Source organism: Schistosoma haematobium, chromosome 7 (assembly GCF_000699445.3).
Source record: "Schistosoma haematobium chromosome 7, whole genome shotgun sequence".
Lineage (NCBI taxonomy): Eukaryota > Metazoa > Platyhelminthes > Trematoda > Strigeidida > Schistosomatidae > Schistosoma > Schistosoma haematobium.
In genome coordinates, this window is record NC_067202.1 from 3,236,910 (window position 1) to 3,252,883 (window position 15,974).

The 15,974-nt window shown below is 36.7% G+C and overlaps 1 protein-coding gene across 1 annotated transcript in view; it reads right to left on the minus strand.

Moving 5' to 3' along the window:
• Positions 1-15,974, minus strand: part of MS3_00009443 (uncharacterized protein) — a gene marked incomplete at both ends in the record, with an annotated part of 41,996 nt that overhangs the window by 14,258 nt on the left and 11,764 nt on the right. Inside the window, 6 exons of the mRNA XM_035734361.1 lie at positions 1,641-1,836; positions 5,067-5,145; positions 5,907-6,065; positions 8,656-8,734; positions 11,562-11,716; positions 14,610-14,868. Of these exons, the coding sequence (XP_035587722.1) occupies positions 1,641-1,836; positions 5,067-5,145; positions 5,907-6,065; positions 8,656-8,734; positions 11,562-11,716; positions 14,610-14,868 (927 nt within the window). The remainder of the gene's footprint in view (positions 1-1,640; positions 1,837-5,066; positions 5,146-5,906; positions 6,066-8,655; positions 8,735-11,561; positions 11,717-14,609; positions 14,869-15,974) is intronic.

Consider the following 15,974-nt stretch of genomic DNA (forward strand, 5'->3'; position numbering starts at 1 on the left):
TGACTCATGATTTCAATCTGTGAAAACAAAGTTCTGTAGTTTTTTTATTTATTTAAACAATATTTATAGCACATTTATATTTAACAGCTTACTGACTAAAATAGTATTTGGTATCAGAAGGGGGTTTTGTGGAGATTGTAGTCATTGCAACAGTTAAGACCATAAGTCAATTGAAGCTAGACCATCATGGGGTCATGGATGCACACTATTGAGGAGTCCCACAATAGGACGAGACGGCCGTCCAATTCTTCCAGGTTTTCCATGGTGGTCTAGCTTCAATTGACTCATGAACTCAATTGTTAAAATAGTATTGGTTGTTTGAATATTCTCATTGATGTTTACAACTCCAATGGATCAATTGGTTATTGGAATATGTACATCCTGTGCAGATTACTCCGATATTGCCATAAGTCATAAGTATTATAAGGAGAGGTGAATAGTGGTGAGCAGTGGAGTCCAAGATACGCGGTTCGCCCTATTTGGAAGTCGTCTTTGGTTGGATGTACTTGTATTTAAGAGTTTGGAGCGAACAGTACCGGCTTCGAGTCTTGAGGTAAACATCAACTCTGGGATGTAGATACATCCAGCTGATGAGCCTCAAATAGGAAGAAACGCCCGTCCTGGGTTCTACTGATAGTCATCATCTATCTGTGCTCATAATGTATCACCTATCAAAAATTTATATAGAAATCTTGGAGACTGTGGGATTTCGTAATTTACATCAACGATTGACTGTAGCTAGATAATCACTGAAAACTAGGGATCTATGAATGGCTGTTCTGTTTGATCTCAACCCAGTGGTTTGAAGATTTAGAGCGCACACTAATGACCGAATGTTTTGTGACTAGTTGATGGAGCAGTAGTGCATACATAAGGCTGTGGAGTTCTACACTACGAAGATACTACTGACCAATGCTTTCTGGTTTTTAGTGGCTTTCTAGTCACAAACAACATGTGAAGCAAACGACAAAGTTTGATTATTGGTTTCGTCGCTAAACTATGCATATTCATAATTGATTGATCACTAGGTGGTGTCAATGTCATGTATGTCAGTTACTTCTTAGTGCAGATCGAATACTATCGACCAAGTTGCAATGTGGCCACTAGTCTAGGTGAGTTGACATTGCGTACACTATGTTGAGATAAGATGGTGTTTGGAGATAAACAACAGGAAACCCGGGTCCAGAGTTTCCTGTTGACTACCTTCAACAATCATTTTATCTATATATATTCATGTTTCTTTTATTATAAGCTTCATTTTGACCTATAAACTGTTATTATACGATTTACCGTTCTTGATTTATGCACAGTCTATTCATTACAGTCTCCTACACTCACAGCCACCTTTGGCTAGATCTTGTACAAATGTTGTTTCCTAGTTTATGGTACGATGTGGTCTGTTTGGCTGATGTATAAACCCAGTATATTTGAAATAAATGATTCACATAGTAGAGGCGGGGACTGGTGTTCTGGACTTAACAGGCTCGGTAGGCGGGGAAGCAGGATCGCTAAGGTCTCTAGATTGCTCGTACGAGTTTTATGCATCATTGGTCCGATTAATAATTCACTGTTCTCTAACTGGCATTATCAATGCGTCATATATTGATAAGAGCAACAGGGCACTCTACAAAAAAACTTACTTTGATCAGTAATTGTAACCAGGAAACATGAGTTGCCAGCTCTAGTTTGACATAATACTTCACAATTAATTGTTTTATTCAATGTTTCATTTTCATTTGATTTAATAAGTAATTCATTCAAATCAGATTTTAAATTTGTATAGGTGTACGGATAGGAATAGGCCAAATAACAAATATCATTGGCATAAGGAAATTCCTGAATGATAAATAGAATCAAAACGTTTAGAGGTTACATAACACTGATGATTACATAATACATTGAATCATGAGTCTATTGAAGCTAGACCACCATGGAAAACCTGGAAGCACTGGACGGTCGTTTCGTCCTTTTGTGGGACTCCTCAGTTGAATCACTTAGTAATATCTCAGAACCATACAATAAATACTTCATTTGCAAAATATAAATCCATCGTCTCAGACTTCGTTGTTCCTTCATTTCCACAGTAAACATTCTCTGTTCTTGTACTTTTTCCTTTTATCTTCTTAACCGTCTGCCGCCAGACATTTCACTTTCGATTGGTGGATGATACATACTACTTATATCTGTCGATATCAGTAACACACCACAATTCTAACGTTCATTTATTAGATGATTACAGTACATTACAGTGCATTCTTGATCAATGACTTTGTTCGAAGTTCTAAATTTCATCTTATTTGTTTTTTTTATCCAACCTCTTGTAGTATGTTATACTAACAGGTACATATTAAACAGTAACAGATAATTTCAGACACTTATGTATTAGATTCATTAAAAAAAATCACATTTCAACATACTGCAATCACCCAAGCAGTTAAAAGTACTTGGAACAAAGTGAATATTAATTTTGGTCTGCTATAGGTGTATTTAGCGCCAATATATGGTCCAGTTGGAAGGCTGATGTAGGTTTTAAACTCTTCACAGACAAATGTCAGCTAACGAACTATTGGCGACTAGAGACTATTTTGTAACTCTTCAATCTTAATTTGAGACTATTATTGAAAATACAAACGGCTGGATTTGAGCTCAGTGACTCAGTGGATAACACGTTGAGTATTGAGAGTGAACAGCGCTAGATTCGAGTCTCAGATTGTACATTAGCTGGGATGCATGTATATCGGACTGTGATGTAATAGACCATTCGGAAATTGGTCATAAGGTTGGTCAAAAAATAGCTTGCATTTTTAAGGTATGAGAGATACCATTGATGGATTAATTGTCTAAAGAATATACATATAAGCATCCATACATGCCGATCCAGTTTAGTCAATAAACTCCTTTCTCACTTTCAATCTTTTCACTTGAGTAGCCGTTTGAATTTGTGTATTACAAGATTGAATATCAGTACGAAACTCGGAGACTGTAAGTTACAAAAATCTGATGAGCCCTAAACAGGACGAAGTATGCGCCATAAGTTCCATTCCTAGTCATAAATCAAGTATTCTATACTTTAAACTAGCCAAAGCGAATCAACAGGAAATCTTCAGCATAGGGGATTCATGTTCTAAATAACTTTTTAAGTGATTCAATCAGTGATATCAGCTTAAGTCAATCTAATATAGGCTAAATGGAAACTGAGAAATATCGATGGATGCGTGGTATTTGCAAAGATTTGGCTTCACTTTCTGAGGAGAGATATGTTAATATTTGAAAACATGGCTCAATTTTTCGAGGAGGATAAATCTATATTTATAAATAATACATATATTTGCCATTCAGTCATCCAATAACAGCTTTCCATTCACTCTTGGTTTTCTCACACGATTAGCTTGGTTGGGTTCGCGGATAGGAAGTGCATAGATTAATATCACACTAGGATAACTTTACAATTAATTGATCACTAGGTAGTGTCAATGTCATGTATGTCAGTTACTTCTTAGTGCAGATCGAATACTATCGACCAAGTTGCAATGTGGCCACTAGTCTAGGTGAGTTGACATTGAGTACACTATGTTGAGATAAGATGGTGATTAGAAGTAGTCAGCAGGAAACCTTAGACCTAGGTTTCCTGCCACGTGGTGCTCGTCAGCAAGGTGTACCTGTCCTACAGGAGGTCAGTCACGGCCCGGATAGCTCTGTGGTAATGTCTCTTATTGTAAAGCTGGGTGAAACGGGGTCGAATCAGTCAGGGAGCATCGGTTCCCTCATGATTACAGGTACACCTTGCTGACGAGTGTCAAATAGCATGAAACCTAGATCCAGGGTTTTCTCTTGACTACCTCCAACCACCATCTGAGACAAGGATAACCGCATAACATAATGCCTTTGAAGTAACGATGACAAAAATAACTCTTTGCAAAATATTCCGTTGTCCTCAGAATTGGTTTAATTTATTAATAGCTAGAATATTAGTTTTGCCCTAAAATTTACTAAATTTTTTAACCTGCTTAACTCTCCTTTAATCTACTAGCACAAAGTACTCTGAATTCATCTGGTAGACGTGTTTATATAAGAATTCCTTATTGCTCCAAAATTATCTTCTCTAATTTCATCTAGTTAGACCTATTACGTAAGATTTGTTTATTCTCAAATAGGATAGTTACTAAAAAGGTGCCCCCAAATGCCCTGGTGCGGCCGAGGGTGGGAAGAGTCAGCTCTCCCTCTCCAGATGCTCTCATATGGCCACGTGCATACCGCCACTACCAGGTAAGTCCTACTCACTACCTGCTCGCTGCATTATTATTGTTTACGAACTTGAGAGAATGAAAAGAGAATGTCCTGCGCTCCAACCGGGTTGTTGGACATGGAGTATCCACTCAGGGGAGTTGGAAAACTCTTATTCTAAATTAATGGCTCCAGTATCCTGTAGGAACGAAAAGTGAATGTCCGGCACTTTAACCGGATCCCAAACCAATGGTGCACATCGGCACCAGTATCCTGCGAGAACAAATGGCGTATGAACCAATCGTTGGTCACGGGCTACCATGTGACTGCATCTCCTCATGTTGTTCCACTGCCTTGTGGATTAGACCTTTAGGTCATAGACTAGGGGTGTGGCTCCCTAAGAAAACCAACTGCTTCGGTTTGGGCACCCCGGCAGTATCGTAGCCCGCACACAAATTAAGTGACTTGTGTGGTGCATATCTATTTGGTGCCTTCTTGTACTCATGTTTATGTGTTTTTAAATAAATAAATAAATATAAAAACGTTTGACAAGGTATAATTATTGTTGTATTAAATATGTTGGAAATCAAATCTAAAAACTATCTTATTATCTGATGGTGGTTTAAATAATTTTTTTCTGGTTAGCGTGTTTTTAGCGAGTTAGTTTTCTACGGGATGGCGTCGATAACCCCATGCCCAACCCTCCTCCTTTATCCGGGCTTGGAATCAGCAGTAGCCCCAGAGGGGCTACAGGAGGAGTTATTATCTGATAGAGGTTCATTAATTTATTGATTTCATAATAATGTATCATCAATTAAACATATTACCAAATTTAAACTAACCATTTCCCATTCCAATTGATAATATTCACTATTTGTATCAAGTAAGTGATTGGATAAATTCATTGTATTACGTGTATATCTGAGAGAATATACAAAGTAGGGACAGAATAGTTTAATAATAATTGATAGAATGGATTGACTTTGGTTAGATAACTAATTGTATATTAGAGACTAGTGGGTAGTAGTTTCATCTTTAGTATCGAACTACTCAATAATGAGAATTAATCACTACAATAGAGATTAAACTGATTACCTTCAAGCTTCGTTATGTTAAGGTAGTTTCCGAGAAATACAACGGAGCTTCCGGATTCCCTAAATGAGCCAAAGAGTTCCCATTTAATTAGAACGTAATGAAACTTCCTAAAATATCAATGTGGTATGCTACTAATGGACATGCCTCTTTGTGGACTGGCTAAATTATGATGTTGATATAACAAACGCTAATATCTATAAATACCCATGATTTTCTGTACATTTTGATTTTTACCCAACAAACACTTCTCCAGTCTTCTTTTGTTTTTTGATTTGCGACTGTGGAGGTTGCATACGTCCGAGTACCGTAGTGTCTATACTGTATTCTGCGTTAGTTTATGTGTTGAACATATGATATTCATTTACATGTAGAAAATAGTTCTGAGTGTAAACATTCTCCATTGAACTCTGTCCTGGGTAATCCTTTCCAGTTCTTTCTAGCCGCTAGTCATACTTCTCATGTCTGCTTCCAATTCTCGATGTAGCGTGTTCTTCGGTGTTCCTCTTTTCTGTTTACCTTCACGATTTCAAGTTAAGGCTTGCTTCCGGATGTACTTTGGTTATTTCCACAATGTGTGTCCTATCCACTTCCAATATCTTTTCCTAATTTCCTCTTCAAATGGAAGCTTGTTTGTTCTACCCCATAGTAGGTTGTTGTTGACGGTATCTGTTCGACTGGTATTGAATATCTTACGTAAACAATTGTTTATAAATACTTGTACCTTTTCGATGATGGTTGTAGTAGTTCTTCAGGTTTGAGCCCCGTACGGTAGAACTGTCTTGACGTTCGTATTGAAGATTTTCACTTTGATTTTTGTTGTAAGACAGTTATTTTGAGTTCCATACGTTCTTCAATTGTAGAAATGCGACGCTCCTCAATATTGTACTTACATATTTATTACGTTGTGCACTTTTACTTAATTGACTACAAGTGTTTATCATTGCTTGCGTTGATGTTAGCTTATAATTTTTTACGTAATGAATAAAGTATACATGTGTGTGCATGGAAAGGGGTCCAATTACCTAGGTGATTTTCAAATATTGTAGTTGATATTTAAAATTATGGCACAGAAGTGAATGATCATTGGTCGACTTATGACCTTAATTTCAATCCCTTATTATTTATTCTCTAATCGATAATCTTATAATCATAGTATTTACGTTGAACATTTTAATTTATTTGAATAGCTGGTGCTTGAACGCTTGTTACTGACTTTCTAACCATTCCCTAATATCCCAAAATCTCTTACATTTGGATCACAAATGAATGACAAAAGGTGAGAAGTATGTTGCTTAAATGAAGAAAGCAAGCATACTTATAGTTCATCCAATGGATGTATACGACTGTAACTGATCAATCTCTTATTAACATATGTACGTCCTATGCAGATTGCCTCGGTATTTCGTTGAGTAACGAGCCTCGTCTCTGCTTACAAGGATATACAGGTCTACGAATGACCTTGATACTGTAAAAGATTTTGGAAACATATCACACATTGTAACGAAATGTAGAAAGTTTCCATTGGAGGCTAATTAGACGAAGTGCTTTCTGTCTTTTTCAGCTTTTGTAGACTTTTTCAAAGAGTTCTCTAATACTCCCAACATAACAGATCTAATTCATTGTGAATATATTCAGATAATCAGTCAACGGTCCTGACTTCTGCAAACAAATTAGTTAAGATTCAAACTTGATCAATAAGCAAAATATTATTTCAGTTACCTCATCTGTTTCAAAAAACCCCCTGTAACTCTTCTACAGTTACTGCCGGTCCCGAGCACGGGTAAAGGAGGAGGGTTGGACATGGAGTCGGCAACCCCATCCCGTAGAAAAAACCTTACTAAAAAACGCCAACCAGATCTGTTATAGAAATCTAACCGATTTGTCGAAATATCGTATCAGACTATAAATATTTACCAATTTTTGCCGATTTTATCATGGGATACTTCTAATTTAATGGCCCCAGATCTGACTCCAGTAATATCGTATGATTGATTGTTATTGAAGTAGACATATTATAGATCCTCGTATATGATTATCGACTTAACTCTTGTTAGCCAATAACGGAATTGAATAAGTCACATACGAGAATGGATTTTGAATAAGTATATTTCTGACAATCGTCGATCTAGATGGACAATCAAAGAAACGAAACAAAGAGGAAAATAAACCGAGGCGAAGGGAATCGGGGAAGACGGGTTAGCTAATTCACTTATAGTCAAATCGAATCGAAGTGAAGCGAGGTGAAGCGAACTAAATCGAAACAAGAGACGAAGAGAATAATTAACAAGGTCAAGATGCGACGGAAGAAGAATGAGTAAATTAGTCTATCTGAAAGCTAGAATAAGTTATGTTGGCTTGACATAGTGCCAGCCGCTCTACTCACTATCAAAGAATGAATGGTTTCCAATGTGTAGTTGGATCGCCTCTATATTAACAATCAGAAGTACTTACGATGATTTACAATCAGTGTCAAAACTGGTTTGTAGCAAAGTGAGGTCTTCCAGTTTTTTAGCATTTCAACTACGGGGAAGTTCATATCAATTTAATCACATTCGTTTTGTGGTGAACGAGAACACAGGTGGGAAAAACCAAATGTATTTGAATACAATTTTACAGAGTCCCCTAGTAAAATCTGAGGACCGTACAATGAATTCTTCATTTGCAAAATATCAATCCATCATCTCAGGCTTCATTGTTCCTTTATTTTCACAGTAATCATTCTCTGTTCTCGTTCTGTTTCCTCCGATTTTCTTAACCGTCTGCCGCCATACATTTCACTTTCGATTGGTGGATGATACATACTACTTATATCTGTCGATATCAGTAGTACATAACTACCGTTTTAGTGATTAGATTATTTTATACGACAAACAGAACTGCAAATTACATATATCACCAGGAATAATATATGTTCGTTGTTTAAGCCAACACAAGGAAATAATAACTTTTCAGAAATACCTCTCAGGTTCAATTACCTTCAAAAAGACAAAAGTGGATAGGACACACCTTGAGGAAATCACCCAACTGTGTCATAAGGCAATCCCTCATTACTTGGAATCCTCAATACCAAGGGAGAAGAGGAAGACCAAAGAACACATTACGCCGAAAAATGAAGACAGACATAAGAAGAATGAACAACAATTGGATAGAACTAGAAAGGAAGGCCCAAGATAGAGTGAGTTGGAGAATGCTGGTCGGCAGCCTCTGCTCCATTGGGAGTAGAAGACGTAAGTAAGTAAGTATAGTAAACAAATCTATGTAAAATTCCCGAATGGAAACGTCTTCATACTTAATCAACTCCTCATACATTTAGAAACAGGCAAATATCATACTTACTTGATATTTCTTCCAACACGTATCCATTTCTTACCATTTTGTTGATAATTCATTTTTGAATACAATAAAGGTTGTAAACCTATTTGAGGGAAAATAAACTATTCAGTTATTTATGTCTCATTATTCTATGAAATGAACTTGCCTTGACAAATAACTTACATTTTGTTAAAAGAACTTTTAAATAGGAGTTTTGTAGAGATTATAGTAATTGCTATTAGTTAAATTCATGAATCAGTTAAAGCTAGTCTACCATGGAATACCTGGAAGCACTGGACGGCCGTTTCGTCTAAGAGGTTACGAGTTCGCGCGCGAGACCAATAGGTCCTGGGTTCGAATCTCGTGAGGCGAGATCGTGGATGCGCGATGCTGAAGGGTTCCACAATAGGACGAAACGGCCGTCCAGTTGCTTCCAGGTTTCCCATGGTGATTTAGTTTCATTGATTCATGAACTCAACTAATAAACTCTTAGATAGTTTAGGAAACGTTTAAAGTTTAATAATATATTGAATAAACGTTTGACCTTAGTCCGGAATCAATCAATTCATCATTTGATAACCATAATTTATTGTTATGAGTAGGTCAATAATTAGGAATGAGAAAATGTGGAATTTATTCTTCAACTGTTTTTGTTATGTTTGACATGACCTCTGTTAATTACATCTTGATCCTACAGCTTATAATTCGTAGAAATGGGAACCATTACACACTAATGACCGCCTAGATACATGTCTCCAAAAACATGTCATCATTAAACTAAAGACACTTATGGATCTACTGATTCTATACCTACACCTAATGGTTAGTTGATAAATATCATATAAGTTAGAAGATACACAAGATTACTGTAAAAATCTATACGAAGTTTATACAGAAGATAACGAATATAATTATCACACTGGACGAAATTTTAGACCTATCATACTCTTCAAAAGTTACACCTAATTGGTACAAACTATCTAAGAGATTATTAGTTGAATTCATGAATCAATCAAAACTAAACCACCATGGAAAACCTGGAATCAACTGAACGGCCGGCTCGTCCTACTATGGAACTCATCAGCATCGCGCATCCACCATTCCGCCTTGCGAGATTCAAACCCAGGACCTATCGGTCTCGCGCACGATCGCTTAACCTCTAAATTACTGAGCCGGTATCCAACGATGTTAATGTCTAACTTCAACTCATCCACGGAACTGAGCCACCGTAAATCATTATCTTTAGTGAGTTGCTATCTCACAACAAACCCGATTGAACTCCACTGGTCACTGCTTCTCACTAGAACTCCAGGAAATATCTCTTGAAGCCGATCACTATTTCGCATATGTTGGTTAATATCAGAAGGTTCTTTTTGGATATTATAGTTGCTTTAATAGTTGAGATCATCAGTCTATTGAAGCTAGACCACCATGGAAAACCTGGAAGTACTGGACTGTCGTTTCGTCATATTGTGGGACCCCACAGCAGTTACCTGTCAGCTGACTATCGACTTTCCCATCGAATCATCAACGGGTGCAATTTATTATCTCAACACGTGATTGAAGCTTCATCTATCAATACTTTCAAAAGAAAGTTAAACCAACTGTGAGACAATCATTGCCATGACTTACACTGGCCAACAATCATCCAGTCCTTTCAAAACTAAAGCTGAAACTGAAAACACACTGGCGACTTTGAGTGAACCAATTAGGTTTATGGGCAAGACTCAAAGCACAATAAAGGGTAATATATATCCTACTGCGAAATAAGTAAACATTATCCATATCTAGTTCTTAAAATTGTCAAGGTTTGTTATAACTTGTGGCTTTGTGCCCTATTGTGGTGTGAGCTACTTATATCGATGTAAGTAGTGCATAACGCCAGTCAGGAATAGAATATCTGACAGCAGAAGCTCAGGAAGACCGAGGAGGAAAGAAGGGGAACAGAAAGCAATTGGTATGGAAATACAGAGACACTGACGTCTGAGACGACTGACCGATATTTTCAGAAGGAACAGTCAAGTTTGAAACAGTTGATTAATGTCATGCAAATTAAGTAATCACTATATGGTTCTCAGGTTTTACTAAGATGTTCTGTGGTGTTGTGTTCAAATACCTCCGATCATCCCCACTTGTGTTCTCGTTCACTACAGTGTTAATGTATAACATAATGACACCGCCAATTAGAGAACAGTGGCTTATCGACTAGACCAAAGATGCATAAACCAGTACGAGCAGTTTAAAGTCCTTATCGATCCTTCCTCCTGTATAGCCCTGCCAGTTGAGTCTAGAACGCCAGTCTCAGCCTTCATGACATGAATCATGCATTTCAAATATACTTGGTTTATATACAAACCAAACAGACTACATCACACCATACAATAGAAAATAATATTTGTAAAAGATCTAGCCAAAGCTGGCTGTGAATGTGGGAGACTGAAAACAATAGGGTAGATATAACTTGAGAATAGTTAGTCTCATAATAATAGTCTATAAGTCAAAATAAAGCTGAGCCGGTATCTAGCAGTGTTTATGTCTAACTTCAACTAATCTATGTAACTGAGCGAGTCAGCGGTCTAGAGGTTAAGCGACCACGCGTGAGACTAATAGGTCCTGGGTCCGAATCTCGCGAGACGGGATTGTGAGTGCGTGCTGCTGAGGAGTCCCACAATCGGGAGAAACGGCCTTCCAGTGCTTTCAAGTTTTTCATAGTGGTCTAACATCAATTCACTCATGAGATTATCATATATTAAGGAAACATTTTAAATGGTGAAGATTTGTAGCTCAGGTGAATGATTCTCATGGAGTTTTGTTCTTTCTAGAATTCTACCTGATGATATCGTTCACAAAACTGATGAAAGTTCCACAATCAAACTATCTAGTTCAAACAATAAAACTTTATCAAAAACATTTTGTTTTCTTCAACTAACCTTGTGAATATAAACTTGTTGGTTTTGTAAAATTTACAATAAGAAATGTATAAATAAAACCAGGAAGTATATTTTGTACACGAAAAAAATACCATTGTACATGACGTTTTGTATATAGATCCGGTTTTAATAATAATTCATAATGAAATGGTCCTCTAAAAAGAAAATGATTCAAAAAAGAAAGAAAAAAAATGGGAAAAAAAAAACTTTTTCTACAGTATCCATGGAGATTGTCTATTTATATGAATATTATTTATTTATTTGAATACATAAACATTGGTACAAAGTGGCATCAAATAGATACGCACCACATCAATCATTCAAATTGTATAAAGGCTGGGATAATGTCTGGGTGCCCAGATGGAAACAGGTGGTTTTCTTAGGGAGTCACATCCTGAGCCATCGATCTCATGGTTCGATCCAATAGGCAGTGGAGCGACGTCAAGCGATGTAGTCGCATGGTAGCCAGCGATTAACAATTGGAATCAGAGCTTACCGACTCACCTAGGTGGACTCTCCATGTCCACCAACCTGGTTAAAGCACCGGACATTCACTTTTCGTCCTCTCAATTTCCTAAACAACAATGATGCCACGAGAAGGCAATGAGTAGGATTTCCTTGTCAGTAGCTGTATACGCGTAGACGTATGAGAGCATTTCCTGAGGGAGAGCTAACTCTTTCCACTTTCAGCCTTACCAGGTCATGAACATTATTAGGTCTTAAAGAAAGCAAGAACGAAGATTAATGCAGAATAATGTGGATTCATTTTATTTCGTTAGATTCTCATCAGCTACTTACAAACTAAAATATTTTAAGATCACAGATATTGACATACTTATACATACGAAGGTGATTAGATAGGAATATGTGTATCATGAAGTGGTGAAGAGTTCAATAAGAATATGAAAATTGTTTGTTTCGAATTAGTAAAGTTTTGGAGAGAAAGTTCCAGAACATTGTAGTAATAATTAGAGCTCATGGATTTAACTCGTTAGGTTCTCATCAGCTGTTGACAACCTATTAAGTCTACTATGGAAACACTTAATGCTATCTTCCCAACATGTTCTCATAAACTGGAACAAGAAAGAAGATGTGAATTGTAAGTGTTTTTCTTTTCAATATTAGACTATGTAAGTATATTAAAGTTTAAGTTCAATCAGTTCATGATAATTACCAGTCATCAACCGGTCAGATGCCGCTACAGAGATTATTAGGTTAATCCCTAACTAAAAGACTAGAAGTCTTCTGTTTGATCTCCGATAGTATCGTGTATTTTGAACCAACTGAAGATTTGTTAATAATAATTAGCTTTGTACATTCCTCATATTTTTCGTATCTCAACTGAATAGCCTACTTCAGATATACACAGTAGTGAGATTAAGTTTCTAGATGCTTATACAAAGAAACCACTGGTTAGTTCAACTTTTTTTGAGAAAAATTTCATTGAAATAGCTTATTTGTGAATAGTTTTCATCATCCACTGACATCAAACAAAATGAAGCTTTGTACAGCTGTTCCATTTATGTACATCTATGACAACTTCGGGAATCTACTGAATCTTTCAACCAATCCAGCAACACTCTGTTGAAGACATTTCCTGGTACTGACAGAAGTGTGATGCCTGTGTAGTTCTCACATTCGCTCAAATCTCCTTTCCTTGGTATTTCCATAAGGTGTCTTTCTCTTCAGTCTGTCGGCATTAGCTCTTTATCCAAAATCATCCTGAATAGAATGTGGAGCGCCTACGCAGTTACTTCTATGTCTAACTTCAGTGCTTCGACTCGTATATTGTCAGGTTTTGCTGCTTTCTCACTCTTGATTTGTCTGATGACCATCCCGATTTCTAGGATCGTTGATGCAGTGACATCTATAGGAAGGTTTGGGTGTGCTGTTTCGATGTCTCGTGGATTCAATGGAGCTGACCTACTCAAGAGTTTCCCAAACTGATCTACTTATCTGTTCCTCAGATCTTGAATCTCATTGATCGGCTTGCCTTCTTTGTCTTTTACCAGTCTCTCTGGTTTACTATATTCTCCTTCATAGCTATGTCATATTTCTTTCTCTTTCACGCCAAAGAACACATTACGTCGGGAAATAGAAACAGATGCGAAAAGGATTAATAACAACTAGAAAGAGCTGGAAAGGACTGCCCAGGACAGGGTTGAATGGAGAGTGCTGGTGGGCGGCCTATGCTCCTCCACGAAAAGTAACAGGCGTATGTAAGTAAGTAAGTAAGTGAATATAACTGACCTTGAAAATATTGATCACACACCACAGAGATTACCCAACTACAAAATATCACAAAGATTTAGTGTCCTTTTATTGACCTGACGAATTTCACAACAACAAAAAATGAGTTCATTTTGTGCTACCGCAAAAAAACAAACTGACCTGAAAGGTAAGTAATTAAATCAGTTATCTTATATTCTTCAAAGTGTAATGTACTTTTGAAGTTCATTTTTTTCATAAAAACATCAATTTGTTTAATCAATATCAATAGTTTCAAAGAAATTTCATTAGTAAGAATCTTAATGATCTTCATTCTGGTTCAAGCTTCTTCATGAAAGTAATTCATCATCAAAATATATAAGAAACTTACGAAATATAATGCATTCATATGATTCTTGCCTCAATTGTTGTTTCTTCTAGAAAAATAGAGTCTGCAGTGTCTCTGCCTTTTCACAATGGCGGGAAGAGGTTCAAGATATACTCATCTAGAAAGAATACACTGTCTTCTTGACATACAGACTTCCGTCATTGTTAGTAAGGTCTTATACGTACAGGGCTAACTCATCTAAAACTTAAGAAAAGGTAGTGAATTAGGCTGGCCCCAAATAATTGCCCAATGGATTATACCATCATTCTTTCAAATGATCAAAACCTTCTTAATAATCGAGTATCGTTTTAAAATCCCTTAAGAATTATGTTTCCATTGTCTGGACAACCGGCAGATGACAATTGTTCTCACTTCATAACAGAACTTGAAACTACTTTAATTAGATCAATTATTCTATTCTTTTATAAAAGCATTGTTGTCATTTTACTTACATTCGTCTAACTTGCCGTAGATTTCCTGATTCAAATCTCGATTCAAAGACTAAACATGGCGGTGTCCATTGTTGATCGTTGGTTAACTCTTCAACTAACTGCTTTATATCTAAGGGAGATGATATTGATGTACTCAATGTTCCTGATAAACAAGGACTACATTCTGAATCGAAAATAACTCGTATTTCTTTGAAATAAGGTTGCTTGTTTTTTAGTTGATTCATCTCTTCAGTATAATCAGGAATGGTTGGTTTATTAACTAGAGAATAAAAAAAGGTTAATGAGTTAATGAACAAACGGTAAACAAAATTGACTTGAGTCAAAAGCATTATAAGCATAGATGGATAATCGCTAATAGTGGAATCCAGGACGCGCGTTTCGTCTTATTTGGAACTCTTCAACTGGGTGTACTTGCATTCCTCAGTTGATGTTCACTCCGAGACTCGAACCCAGTACCATTCACGTTATCCACTTAGCTACTGAGTCTAGATAGCTACTAACTTGTGCTTTGGGGTGAAATTTTAATTGATTTTTGTATTGGTTGTTTGAACTTTCACATTGATGTTTAGGACTGCAACTGATCACCCGATTGCGCAAGGTAGTGACTAAGTGGAGAACATGATGGCGTTTTAAGTGAATGGTACTGGGTTTGTGTCCCAGAGTGAACATCAACTGAGGAATGCAAGTACACCCAATCGGCGAATCCCAAATAAGACGAAACGCGCGTCCTGGATTCTACTGTTGGCAACTATCCATTTCTGCTAACAACACTTGATTCTTTCGGTTAATGGATTATCCCTGAAACATTCTGGAACAACGTTACTCAGAGCCTCAATTGTAAATCATATCATATAAATATTTAGAGATACCAATTATATATATGTATTTGAAGTAACTAATCTTATAAACTGAGCATTTTATTGTATAGTACTGTAACAACCTGGATCCTATTTCAATCAACATGTAATTCTGTTAAATAGATGTGGATCATTTCAGTTGTTTTCATGATTATTGTTTCGGTGATCCAGTATTAAGTTATAAGAGAGTAATCCTTAGATCAGTCACAACATCGTTCAAATTCAGAACCTTAAGTTAGATGTACATAAGATTGGATTAGAATAATTCATACCGGGCTAGTCGTAAGTTTTAACAACCCAATATTTTTGTATCAATCAAGTTATAGAACCCCATAAAGAATAATGATGTATAAACTATCAGTTTAGGGGTTGTGGAGATTGTTAAGTTTTTGATTGAGATCATGAACCGATTTATGTTAGACCACCATTGAAAACCTGGAAGCACTGGACAGCCATTTCGTCCTATTGTTGGACTCCTTAGCAGTGCGCGTCCACGATCCCGCTCGGG